The sequence below is a fragment of the Microcaecilia unicolor genome, chromosome 2 (assembly GCF_901765095.1).
Source record: "Microcaecilia unicolor chromosome 2, aMicUni1.1, whole genome shotgun sequence".
Classification (NCBI taxonomy): Eukaryota; Metazoa; Chordata; class Amphibia; order Gymnophiona; family Siphonopidae; genus Microcaecilia; species Microcaecilia unicolor.
Genome location: NC_044032.1, coordinates 280,269,593 through 280,293,078, shown reverse-complemented (window position 1 = coordinate 280,293,078; position 23,486 = coordinate 280,269,593). Strand labels below are relative to the sequence as shown.

Here is a 23,486-nt window from a genome sequence, read left to right as displayed (position 1 = left end):
TGAAGTGGCCATAGGGACTGAGGATGGCACTGTTACTGGGAGGTGGGGATGGGCAGTAGGGTAAAGCAGATGTGCTTTTGGGTGGCTGTGTGTACTTTGTAAGCTGCTGCCAGTGTTCCCCATAAGTATGTAGACGTGGGACATAATACTGTCATTATATATTCTGAACATTCAATGTTTTGATATTCTTTATTATGAAAAATCAATATAATTTATTGCAACCAAAAAAGCTCTTTGCATCTGCTTCTCCTATGTATGGTGCTTGCACATGAGTGGTGATGTGATCCTGGGGGGCATTGCTTCACACCCACCTTCCAAGCTGCTCTTGATGGATCTCCATGCCATAATGGAGACCTTGTAGGGTGACACAGAAGGACCCAGGAACTCAGGACTCAAGCACCAAGAAATCAGGCTTCTTGTGCAGTGACATGCTGACCAAGGAGCAGCAGTGGGATTTGAACCAGCCACCTTTGGATGTCAAGACCAGTGCTCTAGCCAATCTGAAATACACTAAGCAAACGTAACTTGGTGGTAGTGGTCCCTGTGTGTGTGTGTGTGTATGTATATAATATATATATATATATATATATATTTTTTTTTTTAATAAGGAGCAGCGGTGGGATTTCAACTGGCCACCAGTGCTCTAACCACTAGGCCACTTCTGATCTTGGGCAAGTCACTTAACCCTCTTGTGCCTCAGGTACAGATTGTGAGCCCCCTCCTTGGACAGGGAAATACCCAGTGTACCTGAATGTAACTCGCCTTGAGCTACTATTAAAAAAGGTGTGAGCAAGTCCAAATAAATAAATTAAAAAAATAAATAAATAAACCTATCTATGTATCTATATACAAGCAAAACAAACCCGTTTCATGAAAAATGAAATGGGCTCTAGGAAGGCTCTCGTCTAAGCGAGTTCTCCTCTCTCCCCTGCCCTCCCCTCCATGTCCAGCAACTCCCTCCCATCCATACCTCAGGTCACAGCGGTAGCAGGCTTGGCTCGGCTCGCGTCGCCTCCAGCCTTCCCTCTCAGTGTCCCGCCCTCCTCTGACATCATTTTGTCTTTACACGAGGGCGGGACACTGAGAGGGAAGGGAACGCTGGAGGTGAGCTGACGTCAGCTCATTTGCATGCTTTTACAAACCCAGCCATCCAGGGAGGCAGAGTTACCAATTATTTTATATATATATACACACACAGGGACCACTACCACCACTGCACGTTTTGCGTAGTGTATTTCTGATTGGTGGAGACGTTAATCTATGACATTTGCTGTGCACCTTTTTAAAAAACTTCTTTCAGTGTTTTGAAATAAAAAAATGTATATTTACCTCTTCCATTATGGACTTAGTTTCTGCACTTTTTTCATATAAAATGTTTTTTTTTTTGCCACTTGGACGTCATATCGAAAATGCACCTCCACAAGTCACAAAACAATAAGCTAGAAAGATATTTTATTTATGCATGTGCACAGCAGGTTCCTTCCAGTCTTTTGAGTTTCCAGTTGGAACTGAGGCTGGGCTTTGGAGCCTTCATCTGTGAGTACCCAGATTTGTCCCCAGTTTGTAAAGAGCCTATTTCACTAAGTTTTTCCCCACAGAGACAGAATGCAAGAAGAGCCTCGCTGAAGCAGGCCATTATTCCTTCCAGAGCTCTGCAACCATGAGCGCTATGTTTGGCCACTAGGTATTACCATTATACAGTGACTGGAGCTCTTTGCAGCCTTCTCCTTTCAGGGGTTGTGAATGCTGCTACCACAGAAAGAAGAGCTCTGATTTGGGAACTAAATCTAGGTCTTCTGCAAATCATTGCTAAGCACTGTCTCTGAGCAACTGTGGCGAATCTACACCAAAAAGCTGAAATACAATTCAGATTTAGGCAACAGGAGGAGGCAACAGGGCTTTTCCTGTCACCATTGATAACAGGGGATTGGGATGGACCACCATATTCCAGAATCCTAATAGGTGAGAGGTTTGTGGGGGTGAGGGATTATATTTGTTAGATTATATATATATACTGCCTTTCTGTAGTACAACCAAGTTTAAATTTTGTACCTGTGGCAATGGAGGGTTAAGAGACTCATTACTGTTCTAGGCATGAGCACCTACACCAGATCTATAACTGGTGTAAGTGGGATGGCTAAAACATATATGAATATATTACCTGTTCTATTATAGAAGAGACACAAAATAGGGATGTGCTTGTCACCAAAAAGTAGGTGCTGCTTTGTGGAATTGCCCTCTGTATGCTTTCTTCTCTGCATATTTTTTTAAATATTGTAGTAAGAATGTATTCTGTTTTGAGGCTATGAAAACTGAAATACAATCTTAAGAATTATTTCTAATTTTATGTTTTGTTCCTTTTTAAGCCTGAATGAAAAATGCATTGCCCGTGAAACAGAAACTTACTGAAACCTTGGAGACCACCTCAGAGTACTTTCTACTTCAACAGAAGATAAAGTATGAAACCATCAAACTAACCGAGGAGGCATTCTTGAGGGAAACAAAAATGGGTCTGCATACAGCCACCGCTGATCGTTTCCTTAGTGGATGGTGCTGGGAAGAGTCGCTGTTAGAATGCAGCAGGAGGCACCAGCTGGTCTGGAAAAAATTGAGGTTGATACGGATACTAGGACTCTTTATTTGCATCACAGCCATAAGCACTTTTTCTTTTCAATTAGTGCCTTTTTCAAGGTGGAATCACATAGCACAGACCTGACCACCGCTTTACAAAGCCAAAAGTCAATGCATTGGCATCAAAGAACTCTGTTGGGTTTTGAGGGACAGAACCAAAATGGCACTCCCAATTCATCTGTATCTATGAAAAATGAAAATGGCAACAAAACAGTTGAGTCCAAAGGTGACTATCCAGAAGACATTTTTTCTCTTGCAGATAGAAGAAGAGGGGCGGTGTGGTCCTCCATATCTTAGGAATGATTTACATGTTCATAGCTCTAGCCATAGTCTGTGATGAGTTCTTTGTTCCTTCACTAACGGTCATCACCGAAAAGCTAGGCATTTCGGATGACGTGGCTGGAGCCACATTCATGGCTGCTGGTGGCTCTGCCCCAGAACTCTTCACGTCTTTAATAGGTGTCTTTATATCCCACAGTAACGTTGGCATTGGGACAATAGTAGGATCAGCAGTATTTAACATCCTTTTTGTGATTGGGATGTGTGCTTTATTCTCCAAACAAGTTCTGAACCTCACCTGGTGGCCGCTGTTTCGGGATGTATCATTCTACGTGGTGGACTTGATCTTGCTGATAATATTTTTCCTGGACAATGTAATTGAGTGGTGGGAAAGTGTATTGCTACTGTCAGCTTATGGTGCCTATGTGGTTTTCATGAAATACAATGTTCAAATAGAAGACTGGGTGAAAAGAAAATTAAACAGAAATACAGTTGTGAAGGTAACAGCTGCAGATCCTGAAAGAAAGGTATGTTATGTTTGTATATGTGTGCGTATGATTTTATGTATATATATATATATATATATATATATATATATATATATATATATGCCTCGGCCCACCCACTTTGGGCTCAGGCCCACCCAAAATTCTTACACACTTGTTATTGACTGCTGAGATCCCCAAGCCCCACGAGCTGCAGGGGTCCTCCGGCAGCATGAACAGCACCCTTTCCTACTTGCTACAGCCGACGGTACAGTCTACACGCTGCCGTCATGCTGGCCTCCCCTGCTGCACACATGCATGCTTGAAAACTGAGCATGCATAAAGGGGCAGGGTAGCGGCAAGAGTGAGCTGTTCTTGCTGCTGGGAGACCCCTGCAGCTGGTGGGCTTCAGAATCCCCACCAGCAGAGGTATTTTACTGTAACATTTTGACTTGGGCACAGGGTGGGGGGGGGGGGGGGGGGGGACTACAGTACATGTGCACACCCTGTTTGCCCAGTGGCTCATCCAAAATTTGAGGTCTGGCTACGCCTCTGGTTTACAACATGAAATTCTGCAATAAATGCAGTGGCTCAGTTACATAGGTTGTTTGTTTGTTTAAAACCCGAGTGTGACCTAATAATGATGGTTTCTTCTGAACCAAGTTTTAAATTTACACACTTGATCCCTCCATCCTGATTCTGTACTTTTAAGCACTGGGTAGCTGGGAAATGGGAGAGGGAAGGGCTAAAGAATAATATAATCACACTTACAGATTAATGACTCCAAATGTGGTTGCAGTGCACACACTCTCCCAAATTTTATATATATGGCACTTAGAATTGTGCATTCAAATTTGGGCACGTGCCCAATGTGTGCACACAATTTAATTGAATAAGGAGCAAATTAGCACCAATAATTGGGTGCTAATTGGTTAACAATTAAAATGTACGCATGCATCTTTTTAGTCGGGATTCTGCAAAGATGCTTGCAAATGCTCCGTGCAGATCCAAAAAGGGGTGTGGTCATAGGCAGGGCACGGGCATTCCTAGAATTTGTATGCGCATTGTTATAGAATAAGGCAGAGCCACACCTGATCTAGGCGTGAGGATTTACGCCAGGTTTCCGTTGATGTAAATCCTCGTGGCCCAAATTGGGTGCGGATCCTGACACTAAGCTCTTCTGTAAATGGCATCCAAATTTGGGATCTATTTATAGATGAGTGTTTAGCACTCATTTTTGTTTTTCACTGCCCAAATTTGGGCACCCTTTACAGAATGAAGTCCAGTGTTTCCCCAAGTCTAGTCCTGGAGCACCCCTTGCCAGTCAGGTTTTCAGGATATCCATAATGAATATGCATAAATGAAACCTGCATATATTGGAGGCAGTGTATTCAAATCAAGTTCATGCATATTCATTGTGGATATCCTGAAAACCTGACTGGCAAGGGGTATTCCAGGATTGGACTTGTGAAACACTGATCTAGTCCACTAGGGTTAACTTAAAGAAGGTATCATTATGCAAGCATGAGAGTATAAATGCATAAGTACTGCTTATGAAATCACACTGCATGTATAATTATATGAAATGACAAGCATGTGCGCAATAGTGTATGACAGGAGTGTGTTTGAAGGTGGATTTTGGTAGAGCATGTGGTGGAGTTGCAATTTAGGCATGGTATTGGTAAAATTTGTGCATGTGCACATATTATGTGTTCATTTATTTATGCAAGTAGAATGGTCTCTGGCTAGACAGAAACGGTGTTTGTGTTGTCTTTATATTTTCAGTTCAGTAAGCAGTACAGTGGAGTACTTACACTCGGAGTAGGCTGACTTTTTGTGAAAGGTCTCTAAGCTAGTGCAGTGTGCTAGCCGGAGACAGTGAGGTTTCGTTTGCCTTTGGTATTCAGGAGTGAATTGAAGCCAAGACAGTGGAGAAGATACTTGTATAATGGACCTTTCTAGAAGGGTTGGGACTGAAGGTGACCCCAAAGCTAGGTACACAACAGTTAAGTGCTCACTGTGGCAAATCTCTTCAAAATCCTTCTCCAAGCACACAAACCGGTATAATGGTCCCTTGATGACTGGTTTTAAAATTAGAAAAGTCTCTGGGCAGGAACACCAAACTCATTCTGGAAAAATGAATGAGGGTAGCTGATAGTGTATAAATGAAAATCCAATTTCAACCTTCCCAAGTGCAAATATGTATATAGCAACAAGGATATAAAAATAATGAGGTAGACAGTTAATAGAAACAAAGTAAGATCATGACAAAGAGTATTAGAATTGTTCAGAATATTAACAGTCCTTAATCTCCTCTAAAGTGAGTGTGGATGGGCTTACTCCTAAATCTCCTGTCGGGGCTTTTCACAACCCGGTCTCTTTTTATATACTGTATGCTTTCAGGTGATAGTCGGTATTTAGGGCATGGGATATACCCTTGTCTTCAATCCTACACCCCTTTTCACACCCCTTTCCTCTCTATGATTTATTGCTCTTTGTTCCCAGTGCTTCACCCTAGGACTAAGCAGGCAAGATTTTACAGCGGACTTGGGAGAAGGGTAGATAGTGGGGTTCCTCAGGTGTTTGTGTTGAGATCACTGATTTTTAACATATTTATAAATGATCTAGAAATGGGAGTAACTAGTGATGTAATTAAATTTGATGATGACACAAAGTTAATCAAAGTTGTTAAATCGCAAGAGGATTGTGAAAAATTACAAGAGGACCTTATGAGACTGGGCGTCTAATTGGCAGATGACGTTTAATGTGAGCAAGTGCAAAGTGATGCATGTGGGAAAGAGAAACCTGAACTATAGCTATGTAATACAAGGTTCCATATTAGGAGTCACCAACCAGGAAAGGAATCTAGGTGTCATCGTTGGTGATACGTTGAAACCCTATGCTTAGTGTGTGGTGGCGGCTAAGAAATCAAATATAATGTTAAGTATTATTAGGAAAGGAATGGAAAACAGAAATGAGGACATTATAATGCTTTTGTAATGCTCCATGGTGGACCACACCTTGAATATTGTTGTCAATTCTGGTTACCACATCTCAAAAAAGATATAGTGGAATTAGAAAAGGTACAGAGAAGGGCGACGGAAATGATAAAGGGAATGGGACAACTTCCCTATTAGGAAAGGCTAAAGCGGCTAGGGCTCCTCAGCTTGGAGAAAAGACAGTTTAGGGGAGATATGATAGAGGTCTATAAAATAATGGTGGAGTGGAACGGATAGACATGAATCGCTTGTTTACTCTTTTCAAAAGTACTAGGACTAGGGGGCACGTAATGAACCTATAAATTAGTAAATTTAAAATGAATCTGAGAAAAATTGTCTTCACTCAATGTGTAATTAAACTCTGGAATTCATTGCCAGAGAATGTAGTAAAACCATTTAGCTTAGTGGGGTTTAAAAAACATTAATTCATAGACCTTTATTAAAATGGACTTGGGGAAAATCCACTGCTTATTTCTAGGATAAGCAGCATAAAATGTATTGTACTTTTTTGGGATCTTGCCAGGCACTTGTGACCTGGATTGGCCACTGTTGGAAACAGGATGCTGGGCTTGATGGATCTTCAGCCTTTTTACAGTAAGGCAATGCTTATGTGCTTATGTAAGAACATAAGCATAGCTATATTGGGTCAGACCAATGGTCTATCCATCCCAGTACCTGTTTCCAACATTAGGAAATCCAGGTCTGAAGTACCTGGTAGAAACTCATTAGCAACATTCCATGCTACCGATCCCAGGATAAGCAGGAGGCTGATCGAATATCTGGATACGTGCACCAGCGAAGGAAGAACTGGTTGAGCACAGAGGAAGTCAGCGCTGAGTTCACACTTAAGACTGGGGCGTGTTAGAGGGACTATTTAATAGACTCATTTTTCCTTTTTCCCTTCTAAGAAATTGGACATTGATTTATATATTTAGGCTGATGCATGTGATAATAAGGTGTATGTAATTTCGTCTTCCGTGCTTTGTTGAGAGGTGGCGGTATGACAGGTTTGTATGAGTGAGTTCTGAATGTATCAGATATGTGTGTGTATATGTATATGTATATATATATATATATATGTATGTGATGCAATATGTTTGATTAAACATTATGTAATACAAATTCATATAGGTTGCTGTGGGTTTAATGTGATTTTTGGTTTTTAAGCCATAGTTTCAGGCCTGTTGCTTGGTTGGCCCTAAAGTCGGGATTTGGGTCTTGGGAGGATCAGCAGCTGGTCTATTCCTTTCTCTCTTTCCTATTGATGATTATAATTTCTCTTCCTTTTTGATTCTTTTACTAAGGTGCACTAACAGATTTAGGGCCCTGTTTACAAAGGCCCGCTGGTGTTTTAGCGTACACTAAAAATTAGAGCGCGCTAAGTGTAGATACTCATAATATTTCTTTGGGCGTCTACATGGCGAGTGCGCTAAAAATGCTAGCATGTCTAGACAGTTAGCGGGGTTTAAAAAAGGTCTGGAAGGTTTTCTAAAGGAAAAGTCCATAGACCATTATTAAATTGACTTGCGGAAAATCCACTATTTCTGGGATAAGCAGTATAAAATGTATTGAACTTTTTTGTGATCTTGCCAGGTATTTGTGACCTGGATTGGCCACTGTTGGAAACAGGATGCTGGGCTTAATGACCTTTGGTCTGTCCCAGTGTGGCAATACTTACGTAATTTGTAAACAGGGCCCTTAGCGTGCGCTAAATGATAAGACACCCATAGGAATATAATTGGTGTCTTATATTTAGCACACGCTAATCATTAGCGCACCTAGTAAAAGGACCCTTTAGTTTTGCATTTATGTATTTGACCTTGATTTTATGTAAAAATTACCTAGATTGTTTTTTAATAGGCAATACATCAAATAAATATGAAACTTGCAACTTTAGACTTTAATGCCACATTCAAATCCCAAACACGTCTCATAAAATCTCCAGCATGTTTCTCAGGATGCTATCACTGGGAAGACTGGGTGGGTCATTTCGACTCATTCTGCGTTCATTTAGGAGTTGTTTTGTTGAGAAATATCCTATTTGTGGTAAACATGTTTGATTGCTTTGTCTTTTCAAATGTGGAAATGGATAATGTCATCTTACCTTCCAAGTGAGTCACTTTTTCTTTTACCATGAATACCTTTTTTGTTGCAATTGTGGTCACTGAAAACCATAGAACAATGTTTCTTCCATTCAGTCTTTGTAATGGACTAATCATTGCTCTGTTCCAAGGAGCTTTTAATGATGTAAAGTTCTTTTCCATCTTCCCATTAAACTGGACAGTCCCCACCCCCCCCCCCCCCCCCGCCTTTCTTCTTTCCTGTATATTACATCTTCTTCATTCATTGCAGAGTTGAGGAGGGAGTGGATAAGTGCCCAAAACCTAAATACCTGAGCAGGTTGTCCCAGTACTTCCCTTGTGATACAGAAAGGTAGACATGAATTCTGCCCCATTTTGTAGCTGTTCAGGGGTGGGAAGTGTAGATGGCATAGTTGTCACAGGAGATAAAGGCAGCTCCTGAAGGTTGCATTAATTTGGATAGTCAATGCAAGCATTAAGTCCAGCTGTACCCCAGGTTTCCTGACCTGTGATTGAAGTGGGAGTTTATAGCTCCCAATAGGGATTTTGATGTCAAGTTTGTGACCGCTTGTGTTTCAGGACTCAGAAGCTCAGTTTTACTTTGGGTTCAGACAAAATTTGATTCAATGAGTGTGAGTACCTTTACATCATCTGCATAGATGTAGAACTGAGCATCCTTCAGCTGACGTCAGCTCAGTTAGTGGCTTGAGGTGGATATTAAATAAAATAGGTGATAGTATGGATCTCTTTGGTACCCGCAGGTCAGTGCCAAGGTGGTGATGAGTTGCTGCCAAACAATATGGATTGTTGCCTTTCTCAGAGAAACAGTGTGCAACTGGTGCAACCTTTTATAGTCCGTTGTAGCTCACTGGGTATACATTATTCAGTACTGTTGGACTATGCATCTTCTTCCCTCCCTCCAACTCCAGTATTTCCCCCTGTGTCCTGCTAATACTTCCCCTATGTCTTGTCTGTCACTTGGCCACTGAGTCAGTTACCTAAGTCACTCTGCAGCAGATTTTCCCCATGTCCATCTTAATAAATGATTTCTGGACTTTTCTTGTAGAACGTGCTCAACGTTTTTTAAACCCAGCAAAGCTAACTGCTTTTATCACACTTATGGCAGTGAATTCAGATTTTAATTAACCATGAGTGAAGAAATATTTCATCTGATTGTTTTAACTTTATTATTTAGTAGCTTCATTGCATGACCCCTACTCCTCGCATTTTTGGAAAGAATAAATAAGTGATTCATATCTACCCATTCACTCCACTCAGTATTTTATAGACCTCTATCATATTTCCTCTCAGCTCTCTCTTCTCCAGCTGAAGAGCCTTAGCCTCTTTAGCCTTTCCTCTAAAGAATTTATTTATTTATTATTATATTTTGTATCCCGCACTTTCCCACTAAAGCAGGCTCAATGCAGCTTACATAGTAATAGGTAACACAGAATTTGTTATGTAAAGTAGGAAATTAAGTATAACATAATAGAGGATGGATGGGTAGTAAATGGCGTCCCATCCTTGTTATCATTTATGTTGCTCTTCTCTGTACCTTTTCTAATTCTGCTATATCTCTTTTGATATATGGTGACCAAACTGCACACAATATTTGAGGTGTGGGTCGCATAATGACAGCAATACAAGGGCATTATAATATTCTTTTGATTGTTTTTCCATTGCTTTTTTAATAATTCCTAACATTCAGTTTTTTTTTCTTAGCCTGCCGCTGCACACCAAGCAAAGGATATCAACATATCATTAATGATAACCCCTAGATAATTTTTTTTTTTATGGGTGGTTGCTCCTAATGTGAAACCTTGCTGTAGTTGGGTTCCACCTCCCTACATGCATCACTTTGCACTAGCTATCATTAAATGTTCTTCTGACATTTGGATGCCCAGTCTCTTTCAATTTATAACAATCCTCTTGTGATTTAATGACTTTGAATAACTTTGTGTGACCAGCAAATGTAATCATCTCACTCGTTTATTCCGGGTTCCCGATTATTTATAAATGTTAAAAAGCAATGGTCTTAGCACAGCCCCTTTGGGGAACTCCACTGTTACACCTTCTCCATTCAGAATATTTAACATTCAACCCTACTCTCCGTTTCCTATTTTTAAGCAGTTCTTAATCAACCAATAAATTTATTTACAGTGGAGTAATTTTAAAGCATTTTTGTGGGTAAAAGTGTTTTGTGGTCAAAGATGACGGTTTTCTAAAAATGAACAACCAATATGAAGTCCAGGTAAACCGGGGCGTCGAGCCAGACACCCAATTTTGGGTGGGCCTGGGCCCAAGATGGGTGGGCAGAACTCCGCCCTGTCCCACAAGTGATTTGGCCTCTCCCTCTCTCGCCTGCATGCCTTATGGTCTCTTAAACATCCCCCTTCTCCCATACCTTTTAAATAGCAGATTTTCACTGGCAGCGAACAGCAACTAATACACACAGTTCATGTTGGCCCCCATAGCCTTCCCTCTGATGCAACTTCCTGTTTCTGCATAGCGGGGAATACATTAGAGGGAAGGCTGGTATGCAGGAAGGACAGTTGTTGTGAATTTTCGACTGGTGGGGCTTGGGGATCCCTGCCAGACACTCATAGGTGTGCTGCTACTGGGTGGGCCTGAGCCCGAAGTGGGTGGGCCTGGGCCCACCCTTGGCTACGCCACTGCAGGTAAATGTATGTACGTACATAGGCAGTAGAATGGGGTGGAAGACAGGGGCCATGGCCTCACCAAATTGTGCCTAAACAGTACCTGCAACTGAAACATTTGGTGGCAAGGCCTGAAGATTTGTTTGGTACCCTCCAACTGAAAAGATGTTCTGCTGCCTCTGTGTGCATGCAGCTATATCCGTCCCCCTACATTCTGTAAAAAGCGCTAAGATTGTACGCACAAATTTGGGCACATGCAATTAATAGAATAATGAGCTAATTAGCGCTAATTGACACTAATTAGAATTAACATTTACGCAAGGAAATTTAGGTGTGGGTCATGGGTGGATTGGGGACGTTCCTTTCAATTACGCACTTAATTTAGGCATGAGCACTTGCACTGCATTTCCATTGGTGTAAATAGTCATGTCTAAATGTAGTGACGGTTCCCTGGCGTAAGCACTATTCTATAAACCACGCCTAATTTTAAGTGTGGTTTAATTAAATAGCGCTGAGTGGGGGGGGGGGGGGGGGGGTTCGGCGCCACTTATAAAATTCAGTCCTATATGTATAAGTTTATTAGATCTGGTTGGAGTTGTTCTCCGAGATGGAACTAGGGCGTAGTTTGGACCTACGTATGTAACTGTACAAAATACACAAATACAGAAACAGAGAAAACAATGGCAAAGATCATACAGGTTATGCAATCTGCCAATCCACACAATATGAAAGCAAAGAAAACCAGCAAATTTGTACAGCCAGAGAGCAGGTGTAAGTGTGTGCACAAATTTTCTGTGAGGTGATTTTGAGTCTTTCTGTAACTTCTGTACAGAATGGCTATGAGGCTCATTTCAAAGTGCATAGACTTACAAAGTTACATAGAGGGGCATTTTACAAAGACGTCCAAATTCAGAGGCGGGAGAAGATCATTTTCGAAAAAGATGGATGTCTATCTTTTGTGTTCGAAAATACTATGGGTGTCCTGTGATTTGGAGGTCCTTTGTTTTGGTCCATTTTCGAACAAAAGACGTCCAAATGCAAGCAGTCCAAAACAGAGGAGTGGCCTAATGGTTAGTGCAGTGAGCTTTGATGCTGGCAACATGGGTTCAGTTCCCACTGTTGCTCCTTGTGACTTTGGGCAAGTCAAATGCACAAGGGGCATTTTTGGATATCGCATTTAAGTCTGAATTTGGACGTTTTTTTTTTTTTTTAAACGTCCAAATCAGAACAGGAAAGGTAATTTTCTACAAAAAAAGTCTGTCTTTTCCTTTTGAAAGTGTTGTTCGGAAAAATGTTTTGTGATTTGAGGGAGTAAGTGGGAGGTGATCCCCGAATCCCTCCAGTGGTCATTTGGGACACCTCTTGAGTGGAGTAGAGGAGTAGCCTAGTGGTTAGGAGAGCAGACTTTGATCCTGGGGAAGTGGGTGCAATTCCTACTGCAGCTATTCGTTATAAAAACATGTCTAGCTCAAAACATCTAAGTTTTAGTCTTGGATGTCTTTGTTTTGTTCCATTATTGCTGAAAGACGTCCATGTTTTAGGAACGCCCAAGTCCCGCCTCGAACACGCCCCTGGCATACCCCCTCGAGATTTGGACATCCTTCTGATGGACTTCAGAGAAAGACGTCCAAAAAGAGGTTTTGATAATACTGATTTGGACATTTCTGTGAGATAAACATCCAAATGCTGACTTATGTCACTTTTTGGACGTCTATCTCTTTTGAAAATAAGCCTGATAGTAACCATGTGCTTTGAAAATGAGCCTCTATAGGCCTACACCCAGAAACACAAACACACATATTTCTACAGATACAGACCTACACTCCTTATAGACACAACAAATTATGATCGGCTGGGACATCCCCGTTCCAACTGATAAAAAGTTTGATGTGAGGAAACCGGAGATAGTGGTATAAGAGGAAACACCAGAACAGCACTGATCACAGAGGTGTCAGTCCCAAGTGATTACTCTGTGAATTAGCGGTATATTTGAGAGACTGAGAACATACTCAGTCTCTCAAATATAGTGCTAATACTGCAGAGAAGGGCAAAAATGATAAAGGGGATGGGACGACTTCTCTATGAGGAAAGGCTAAAGTGGCTAGGGCTCTTCAGCTTGGAGAAAAGATGGCTGAGGGGAGATATGATAGAGGTCTATAAAATAATGAGTGGAGTGGAATGGGTAGACATGAAGCGTCTGTTTACTTTTTCCAAAAATACTAGGACTAGTGGGCATTCAATGAAGCTACAAAGTAGTAAATTTAAAATAAATTGGAGAAAGTTTTTCTTCACTCAAAGTGTAATTAAACTCTGGAATTCAATGCCAGAGAATGTGGTAAAGGCAGTTAGCTTAGCGGGGTTTAAAAAAGGTTTGGACAGCTTCCTAAAGGAAAAATCCATGGACAATTATTAAAATGGACTTGGGAGAAAATCCACTGCTTATTTCTGTGATTAGCAACATTAAATATTTTGTACTTTTGGGGATCTTGCCAGGTATTTGTGACCTGGATTGGCTACTGTTGGAAACAGGATGCTGGACTTGATGGACCTTTGGTCTGTCCCAGTATGGCAATACTTATTTACTCCACATATTCTTGCCTAGCAGTGAGGTACATTACTGTCAGGGTACTTGCAAAACTAACCCATTTGGAGACACTAACCCTGCACAAATTACACATACTATTACCACTCACAGACACGCTTTCTAACTCCACCTGCCTAGACCCCTCCTGTCAAGGCAACTTCACTATGGGGTTCTTTACCCAAGCTGCAGGAAAAAGGGCTCCTGCGTTAGTTTCAGGGGTTGTTTTTTTCTGCACGCCATGGCCCTTTTACCTCAGGGGGTAAAAAGCACCAGACACCACATGGCCATACAGTAAGAGAACTCTTACCGCATGGCTATGTGGCGGAGCCCTTACCACCACCCACTAAGGTGTCAAAAAGGGCTCCCATGCTAATCCAGTGTAACAGACAGCGCTCGGCAATGCCTGATTACTCGCTGGGTTACTGCCCATGACAAGCCATTTCCGGGAGGTTTCTTTTTTTCCCCCTGGAAATGGTGCAGGCTCGAGGCCTGACTACCACAGCGGCCACTGTGGGCTGGAGGTAGTCCTGGAAGAGCGAGCGGTAAGCCCACGTTGGGCTTACAGCAGCTCAATCAAAGGGCCCCTATGTCTCTCCCTTCCTACGGCCCAGAAAACATACCTCGGGTTAATATTAACTGGCAGTAGTGAGCAGGATAAGTTAGGCCCAAGCCTTCAATATCTGGTCACATCCAGCCAACAGCATTGAATATCCCGGTCAGCAGCAATACTTGGAAGTTAAGCAGGTACTATCAGTATGCAGTACCATACCCACATAGCTAACCGGAAAAGTTAGGACTGCTGTTTAAGCTGTTCTGCTTGCCCGGTTAGCTATACAGGCACCCTGCACTGAACATTGCCGATATCTGCATAACTTATGGGACTGCCCTGTCTCTGCCCAGACATTGCAGCAATGGTCAGATGACATAGTCAGTGGCACTGCCCCATTAACTACCACTGAATATCCCCCCTCCTGAGGTTCTGAGCTGGGTTTAACTAGGGTTACCATATTTTGTCCCCCAAAAAGGAGGAAAGGGCCGTGCCGATGCAGTAAGCGGGGTAAGCGCCGCAGGGGGGCAGCCACCTCTGGAGGGCGCCGCCGCGGTGCTTACCCTCGCACCCACGCCGCCGAGGCCTTTAAATCTTTTACATGGTCGCAGCAGCGTCAGTGAAGCGCTGCTGACGTCGCCCTTCCCTTGCACTCATTGGTTCCCTCAGTGTCCCGCCTTCTTCTGACGTCAGAAGAAAGCGGACACTGAGGGAACCAAGAGCGAGAAGGAAGGGAGACGTCAGCAGCGCTCCGTTTTCACAGAACGCTGCTGCGACCGGAAGTAAAAGATTTAAAGGCCCCAGGGCACGGAGGAAAGAGCAGAGAGGCATGGATGGGAGGGCAGAGAGACAGGCCATGATGGGAGGGCATGGATGGGAGGGCTGAGAGGCATGGATGGGAGGGCAGCAGCAGGGCCCAGGAAGAGGACAAATTGCTGGACAGGGGAGGGGAGAGAGGAGGATTGCTAGCTAGGATGCAGCAGGGAAGGGCAGAGAGGACAAGGATGGACATGGGGGCCCAGGGAGAGGACCAAATTGCTGGAAATGGAGGGGAGGGGAGGAGGATTGCTGGCTATGGATGGAGGAGGGAAGGCAGAGAGGGACAAGGATGGACATGGGGGCCAGGGAGAGGACAATTTGCTGGCAATGGAGGGGAGGGGAGAGAGGAGGATTGCTGGATATGGATGGAGGAGGGAAGGGACAGAGAGGGACCAAGGATGGACATGGGGGCCCAGGGAGAGGACATTTGCTGGAAATGGAGGGGAGGGGGAGAGAGGAGGATTGCTGGCTATGATGGAGGAGGGGAGGGGAGAGATAGGGGATTGCTGGCTATGGATGGAGGAGGAAGGGCAAAGAGGGACATGGATGGGAGGTCAGGGCCCAGGGAGAGGACAAATTGCTGAAAATGGAGGGGAGGGGAGAGAGGAGGATTGCTGGCTATGGATGGAGGAGGGAAGGGCCGAGGAGGACAAGAATGGACATGGATGGGAGAGCAGGACCAGGGAGAGGAGAAATTGCTGGAAATGGATATAGAGCAAGAAATGAAGAAGAAGGAGGAAAGTAAAGAAATAAATGGAAAGGAAGCCCTGGAACTGGAGTGTTAAGAGGACAGATAGCAGCAGACTCAGATACTGGGCCACCATGATCGGAAAAGAAAGTCACCAGACAAAAAAGGTAGAAAAGAATCATTTTATTTTCATTTTAGCGTTTGGAATATGTCCACTTTGAGAATTTACATCTGCTATCTTATTTTGCAATGTATTAGCAATTTGTTTCTAAGAATATTGCTGACAATTCCTGTCAGTTGTAGCAAGTGGTGAAGCGATCATTTTCACCGGGGGGGGGGGGGAGGAGGAGGGGGCGTGATCATTTTCACCGGAGGAGGGGGGTGATCATTTTCACGGGGGGGGGGGGGGGGCGCCAACTGATAGTCTGCAGGGGGGCACCAGAGACCCTAGGCACGGCCCTGGGAGGACACATGCCCTGCCTCCACCACACACTGCGCCATTGCCCCCCTTTCCACAGCCTGCACGCCCCCTTTCACGCCCTCTGCTCTGCCCTGTCACATTTTTCCCTCCCCCCTGTAACATAGTAGGTGACGGCAGAAAAAGACCTGTATGTCCATCCAGTCTGCCCAATAAGATAAACTCATATGTGCTACTTTATATGTATACCTGACCTTGATTTGTATCTCGCCATTTTCTGTCACACACCCTGTCACTTTACCTCCCTGTAACCCCCCTCCCCTTACCTACTACTGCCCTGGTGGTCTAGTGACCTCTTTGGGGCAGGATAGAGCCCCTCTTTCCTGCCTGGAGCGCTGCCCTGCATGCATCCTTCCTGTTCCTGATCTCGGCGCCGATTCAAAATGGCCGACGAGAGTTGACGTCTTGCTGAGGTCACTTCAACTCTCGGCGGCCATTTTGAATTGGCGCCGAGATCAGGAACAGAAAGGATTGCATGCAGGAAAGAGGGGCTCTTTCTTGCCCCAAAGGCGGAAGAGGGTCACTAGACCACCAGGGCAGTAGTTAGTAAGTAAGGCGAGGGGAGGCTAGCAATCTGCTCGTTTGTCCAGAAATCCGGACAAACCGGGCAAATTGGCAAAACCCCGCACGGTTGCCCGGACATGCCCTCAAAAAGAGGACATATCCGGGTAAATCCGGACATATTCTAACCCTAGCTTTAACCCTGCCTGGTTTTAAATCGTTTTAAATATTGCACCCCCTGAATCTGTAATTGCACACTTCTCCACGAGTTTATTTATTGTGACTCCAAGTATAAATAAAGCCCTCTGGAAATATCAGTATGAATACCACTTAGATGAAGAGGGAGAATTTTAAAAATGATACTGGATAATGTTGTTTTTGCCAAAAGTTGATGTTTTAATTAGTCTAACAGTAATTAGCTGATTTGAAGCTTTTTATTTCTTTTTGGCTAAAACAATTTAAGAGCTTTTCTGATATAGAAAAGGGTGTATTATCAACTAGATCCTGCTTTATGCACATCTTGTTCACTCTTCCTAATAACATGTTCAATTATGCAGTTCCAGTGAGCTTACAATTGTTAACTGCATAGCACTTGGAGTAATTAGTACTGATTAATGCAAATCATTATCAATTTCTATGATTAGCCTGAGGTACTTCCTAACTTGTAAGAACTGAAATAAAATTAAAATATCAGTTTGCTGAGACAATGCAGACTGTTAAGAAAACACCCCTAAATTATTTCACACTTAAAAGTAAAATCAAAGTAGTTGTAATGATTGTCTTTTGTGGCTCAGAGCCCTCCGTTCCTGTCTTTGACCATCTCTCGACCAAACACTCAAATCATGAGCCTCATTCATGAAATGGCTCTGAAGATAAGAGGGGAAAGAAAAGAGCACAAAGGAATAAGAGAAGCAGAAGGAAGATAAACTACGAGTGAAATCACAAAGAGTAAAGAAAGTCACTCGAGAGACAAAAGAGGCGAACACTTGTCGCAAAAAGACCACGTGGAGGGGCATAATCGGAAAGGGATGCCCAAGTTTTTCTGAGGAGTCCTCGCAGGGCGCTCCCCGTGAAGGGGCGGGAAACCCGTATTATCAAAGCAACATGGACGTCCATCTTTCGTTTCGATAATACGGCCGGGGACCACCCAAATCCTGGAAATTTAGGTTGGACGCTTAGAGATGGTCGTTCTAGACTTTGGTCGTTTCTGATTTCCTGGCGTACAATGGAAACTGAGGGGAACCGCCCATCTCAGAAATGACCAAATCCAAGCCCCTTTGGTCATGGGAGGAGCCAGCATTCATAGTGCACTGGTCCCCCCTTGACATGCTCTGACCACCAATCCGGGCACCCTAGGGGCACTGCAGTGGACATCAGAAATTGCTCCTAGGTGCTTAGCTCCCTTACCGTGTGCTGAACCCTCCAAAACCCCTCAAAACCCACTACCCACAACTGTACACCACTACCATAGCCCTTATGGGTGAAGGAGCACCTAGATGTGGGTACAGTGGGTTCCTGGTGGGTTTTGGAGGGCTCACATTTACCACCACAAGTGTAAGAGATAGGGGGATGGGCCTGGGTCCACCTGTCTGAAGTGCACTGCACCCAGTAAAACTGCTCCAGGGACCTGCATTCTGCTGGATGGGCCTGAGTATGACATTTGAGGCTGGCAAAAAATATTTTTAAAGAATTTTTTTAGGGTGGGAGGGGGTTAGTGACCACTGGGGGAGGAAGGGGATGTCATCCCCGATTCCCTCCGGTGGTCATCTGGTCAGTTCGGGCACCTTTTCGTGGCTTGGTCGCAAGAAAAAAAGGACCAAGTAAAGTCGTCCAAATGCTTGTCAGGGACGCCCTTCTTTTTTCGATTATGGGTCGCGGACGCCCATGTGTTAGGCACACCCAAGTCCCACCTTTGCTACCTCCGACATGCCCCCGGGAACTTTGGTCATCCCCACAATGGAAAGCAGTTGGGGACACCCAAAATCGGCTTTCGATTATGCCAATTTGGGCGACCCTGTGAGAAGGACGCCCATCTTGCGATTTGTGTCAAAAAATGGGCGTCCTTCTCTTTCAAAAATAAGCTTGACAGTCTCAGAAAGATTCGCAAAGAGTCACTCAAGGAGCAAGCCAAAAGAAGCCAGTGTGACCACCTGACTGAAAGGGAAAATAAATAGTTATTTCCCCCAGCCCAAAGAAGTAGAGTTTTGACAAGAGCAAGCATCCGAGCTAAGCAAACAGAAGAAGATCCCCAGTGTCTGAATAATGGGTCCATCAGTGACAGGCAGAAGACATCAAAAGGCTGTACATGACCCAGTCGTTGGCCCTTGAAAGAACTGTGGAGTCGCAGAACTACCGAACTATTGATATGAAGAACTACCGAATACGGCCTAGGAGATCAAACCAAAAATATGAGAAATCCAGGAACTATGCCTTATCATCCCTCAAGAAAAACCTAGAGGATCTGTGTGCCTCAAGAGAAAACTCACAGCTCATCGAGACCGCTGATCTCGCCACTCTCTCTCTCTCTCTGTGGCTTGGGCCCTTGAGAATGTTGGGTACCAGTTTCTTTCTTTCTTCAGAAAGTCTGGTCATTCCTTAGAATTTCCAGTTTATGCTCCTTATTCTTCTAGACCCTCTCTGTGGGTTTGGAGGCACTTCATTCCTCAAGAAGGTTGGCAGGGCAGTCTATGTAGTAACTGCCTCTACGTGATAGGGGGAGAGTGCTTAGTTCCAGAGTTATCTTGTACGTCCTATTGTTCGGTATTTGACAGGTCTTTTCCTGCTTGTCTTGGTGCACAGGTTTCTTCCTTCTGCTTGTTCTGAAAGGATTCAGGTCTCCAGTTGCAGGAGTGTTCTTTGGGCGACTCTGACGAAGCGTGTTGTAGGTTTCGGTATTCTAGTGCTCCAGATCAGCTCATGAGTTGGACTGAGTTGCATCTGGTTGCTCTTTTAGCGGCCCATGTGGCAGGAACTGCAGCTCTAATGTTTGGGTGTCTTGGACATTGTTATTTGGTTGATATAGTTGGACAGATGTCCAGGTGCTACGGGTCTTGGTTTACCGGGATCTGGCAGCAGTTCTAGTTGGCCCCTTCCATAGTTTACTGCTCTGGTACTTCCCATCAGTCATTCTGGGCTGGTCCGGAGGGACGCTAAGGAAGGAGAAATTAGGCCCTACCTTCTAATTTGCTTTCCTTTAGTCCCTCTGGACCGGCCCAGATCCCTTCCTATTCGGTATCCGATTTGTTCTTGGAGATAGTTTTGTACTGGTATTAGTTTCATTCACTCTTGTCTCTGTGGGGAGCTGTTTGATTAAAAAAAATAATAAATTTTACAAAAAAAAGTATCTATATTTATGGATATTTCTACGCGGTTGCACTGTAGGGGTATTTCCCTGTGATCTAGCCTGAGCTGGTCTTGGCCTATACAAGCCTATGACATCTTGGTATAATAAGATGGCTGCTGCAACATCTCTGTGTCAGCAAGATCCGCTTCAGCTTGTGGAAAATCACTGACAGGCTTGCTGAAGCCAAGGACGTTCTGTGTTCCAAACCATCCCCCTTCTATCTCTGAGACGCTGGGAAGGGAGTCATACTCATGGCACCAGAAGTTACCATCTCCAAGGTCACAAACAAAGAACTCTTCTTACCCATGTACTGTACTGATGAGAGGAGAATTGGTCCAGTCTATCACAGAGAGAGGTCTGGAAGAACGCGGGGGAGAGTGGGAGAAGAAAGTTGTCGGAGACCCTCGGAGGGTACCTGTGAAGGACCTGAGAAATCCAGCAAGGCTCGGGGTGAGCTAGAGACTGTATGATACCAACCTTGTGACCTGCATAACTGGTGCAAATACCTGTGGCAGAGATATTGGCTCTGATAACCAAAGAGAGACGGGAACCTGCTTGTTTGCTGAGGAAGACCTGCACTACATAAGACACAGACAGCTGAGATAGCGTCTGGGGAGATTCTGCTCTGGTCTTATCTGAAGCCGTCATCAGGACAGCGTGGTAAGATCACAGTAATATATTTCCTGGTCTGGGGTTAGGCAGTGGTTTTATCTAAGTACGACTGGTTTATGTCAGCTCTTGGTCAGGGACAGCTGCTAATGTGTATTTTGCATAAGATGTGATAAGTTTTCATAAGGATCATTAGGATATCATTTGTACTGTTCTAATCATTACTGTACGTAGTCTCAGGATAATCAGAATGTAGTTAGACAATATATTGTGTTAGTGCATATCAGCAAGAGATATTATATTGCATATAGCTATTGCAGAGTGTCTATTTTTCTACCTGTAATAATAATATATAATTATCATCTGTGACGTAGCTTTGGTTCTTTGACGAAGAACAAAGCACTGGCAGGTGCCAGCACAAAGTTTCTTATAATATTTCCCCTAGACTGAGCGGAAACCTTGTAATAAGTTTTATCAGGGATAATTATTGCCCTAATTACTTATTTTCATCCTACAGCACATAGGCACATTACTGATGTTGCTGACTCAGTTTGGAGTAGTCGAAATTTTTCAACAGTGGCCAGCAAGGTCGCTTTGTTGGTAGGTGGCTGTATGAACCAACTGGCGGCGATGTTAGTGTCTCTCTTTCCTTTTGCTTTGCTATGCGAATACTGAAGGTTTCAAGGGCTGAACACGGCTCTTATTGGGCTGCCTCTAATCAGTCTTCTCAGTCTCCACCTGCTGGTAGGCGTGCACAACCCTTCAGTCATTCTGGGCCGGTCCAGAGGGACTAAAGGAAAGCAAATTAGCAGGTAGGACCTATTTCTCCATTCAGTGAACAAAAATATCACTAGTAGAAAGAGGAAGCAATATTACTTCTATCCAGTTCCGTGGAGAGACTTCACTTTGAGACTGTATTTAAGTCTAGAGATAACCTTCGGACAAGGATATAAACATAGTAGAGGCATTTTCAAAGGAGGGTCCGCACACTTAATCTCCCAGGGAGGCCAGAGAAAGTGTTTGTTTTTTTTCTTCAGGATATTTTTGCTAGCTCTCTTCCTTTAGCTGTTATCCAGTAGTGCACTGAGCCTGACCCAGCATCCGCATATTGGCCACACCCCCAGATGACAATGAGGCATATTTTCAAAGCACTTAGCCTTCCAAAGTTCCATAGAAACCTATGGAACTTTGGAAGGCTAAGTGCTTTGAAAATATGCCTCAATATCTCTTCTGGCCCCAGGTAGTAAACTCCAAGCAGCACTTACGATGATACCATGGAGACATCACTGAATGGGAAAGCCAGAGAGTTGTGCCTCTTTCTGTACTCCATGTGCAACTTTTGGGAGTAGCTTGAATGGAGATTTGATTTTATTCTGTTATTGTTGTTGGCTGTTGTCATTTTTAGATCTTTACACCACTTCATTGATGAAAACCACAAACAGCTATTACGCCTACCATATTGACATGACTGGTAACAGACATGACCTTTATAAGATGATGGTAATAGTGCTTGTAGTCTGCCAACTGCCAGTCAAAGGTTCGAAGTGGTGAAAAAACTCTTAGGTAAATCTTCTCCAGATCTCTTCTCACAGGCAGGTTGCAAATTTTTTGCTGCTCTTTTTTTTGTTAGTGTATATAGTAAGCAACATTAGGGAGAGATTAGAAAGGCAGGTTCTTAATATTCAGTTTGAATGTTAGTACAGAAGCAAGAGAAGAACCTTCAAAAAAAAAAAAAGAATCGAGAAATTTGACTTCTGCATGATGAAGAATTGCAAGCTGCATTGGGGAAATAGAAGGCTCCTGAATGTGAATTAGATTCTTGTCTTTGGTAAAGGGTTTGAATGAGGCGCAGAGCCAACATAACTTTAGGCAGACTGGGCAGTTGCCAAGGGTGGTACCTTTCAGAAGTGGCAAAGAACAGCTGCAGTCAGAGCAAAACAATACATTCTGACAGCCATAGAAAACTCCAAAAAAATATCATCCCTTACATTTATCTGCTAGGAAGGTAAACATTTTTCAAATAGCCATTTAACTTTTGGAAATTGCTTCAATGGGCTATATTCTGTAAATGGTGATCATAGAAACCAAAATGATGCGTGCTAAGCTACTATGCTGTAAAGATTGCTCTGTGTGTGACAAACTTTACAGAATACTAACTTAGTTTGCCTAATTTGGGGTGTGAGTTTTTACACCTGCCAAAGGTAGACCGTGGGCATTCCAAAAATCTACATGCATGGTTATAAAATACACCTGATCTACATCTAACTAGGCACCAGTATTTATACCAAGTTTTTCTTGGCATAAATGGGACGTGGCTAGAGTTAGGCGCAGGCATGGCCACTAGGTGTATCCTATAAATCATGTCTAAATGTAGGTCTGGTTTATACAATGCGTCTAGGCGGAAATATTTTTGGCACCGATTTTTCAGGCACCATATATAGAATCCTGAACTCTGTAAAATGCAAGGCGATGTGGCTATCTGATGGTTTTGACCACTCTTTGGATTGCTCCTGCTCTTCTTAACCATGTTCCTCCACTAGTTCCATCTCTCAGAATTTGGGGGGGGGGGGGGGGGTTGTCTGGGATTGCCATGTGTCTTTTGACCTTTTGAGTATCCTCTTGTTTTATTATGCTTTGCCACATTAGGGCTTTGAGGGCCTCTTTTATCAAACTGCGATAGCGATTCACAGCACAGTAATGCCGGCAAACTCCATTCACTGACAGTGGGCTTCATCGGCATTGCTGCATGTGAATCACTAGTGTGGTTTGGTAAAAGAGGCCCTTA

At 43.6% G+C, this 23,486-nt stretch overlaps 1 protein-coding gene across 1 annotated transcript in view; it reads left to right on the top strand.

Annotated features, from left to right (window-relative positions):
- The first annotated feature begins 2,506 nt into the window (after positions 1-2,506).
- The window catches only part of SLC24A2 (solute carrier family 24 member 2), a 399,922-nt gene continuing 378,942 nt past the window's right edge, over positions 2,507-23,486 (top strand). Inside the window, 3 exon segments of the mRNA XM_030192433.1 lie at positions 2,507-2,663; positions 2,666-2,907; positions 2,910-3,437. Coding sequence (XP_030048293.1) covers positions 2,507-2,663; positions 2,666-2,907; positions 2,910-3,437 — 927 coding nt within the window.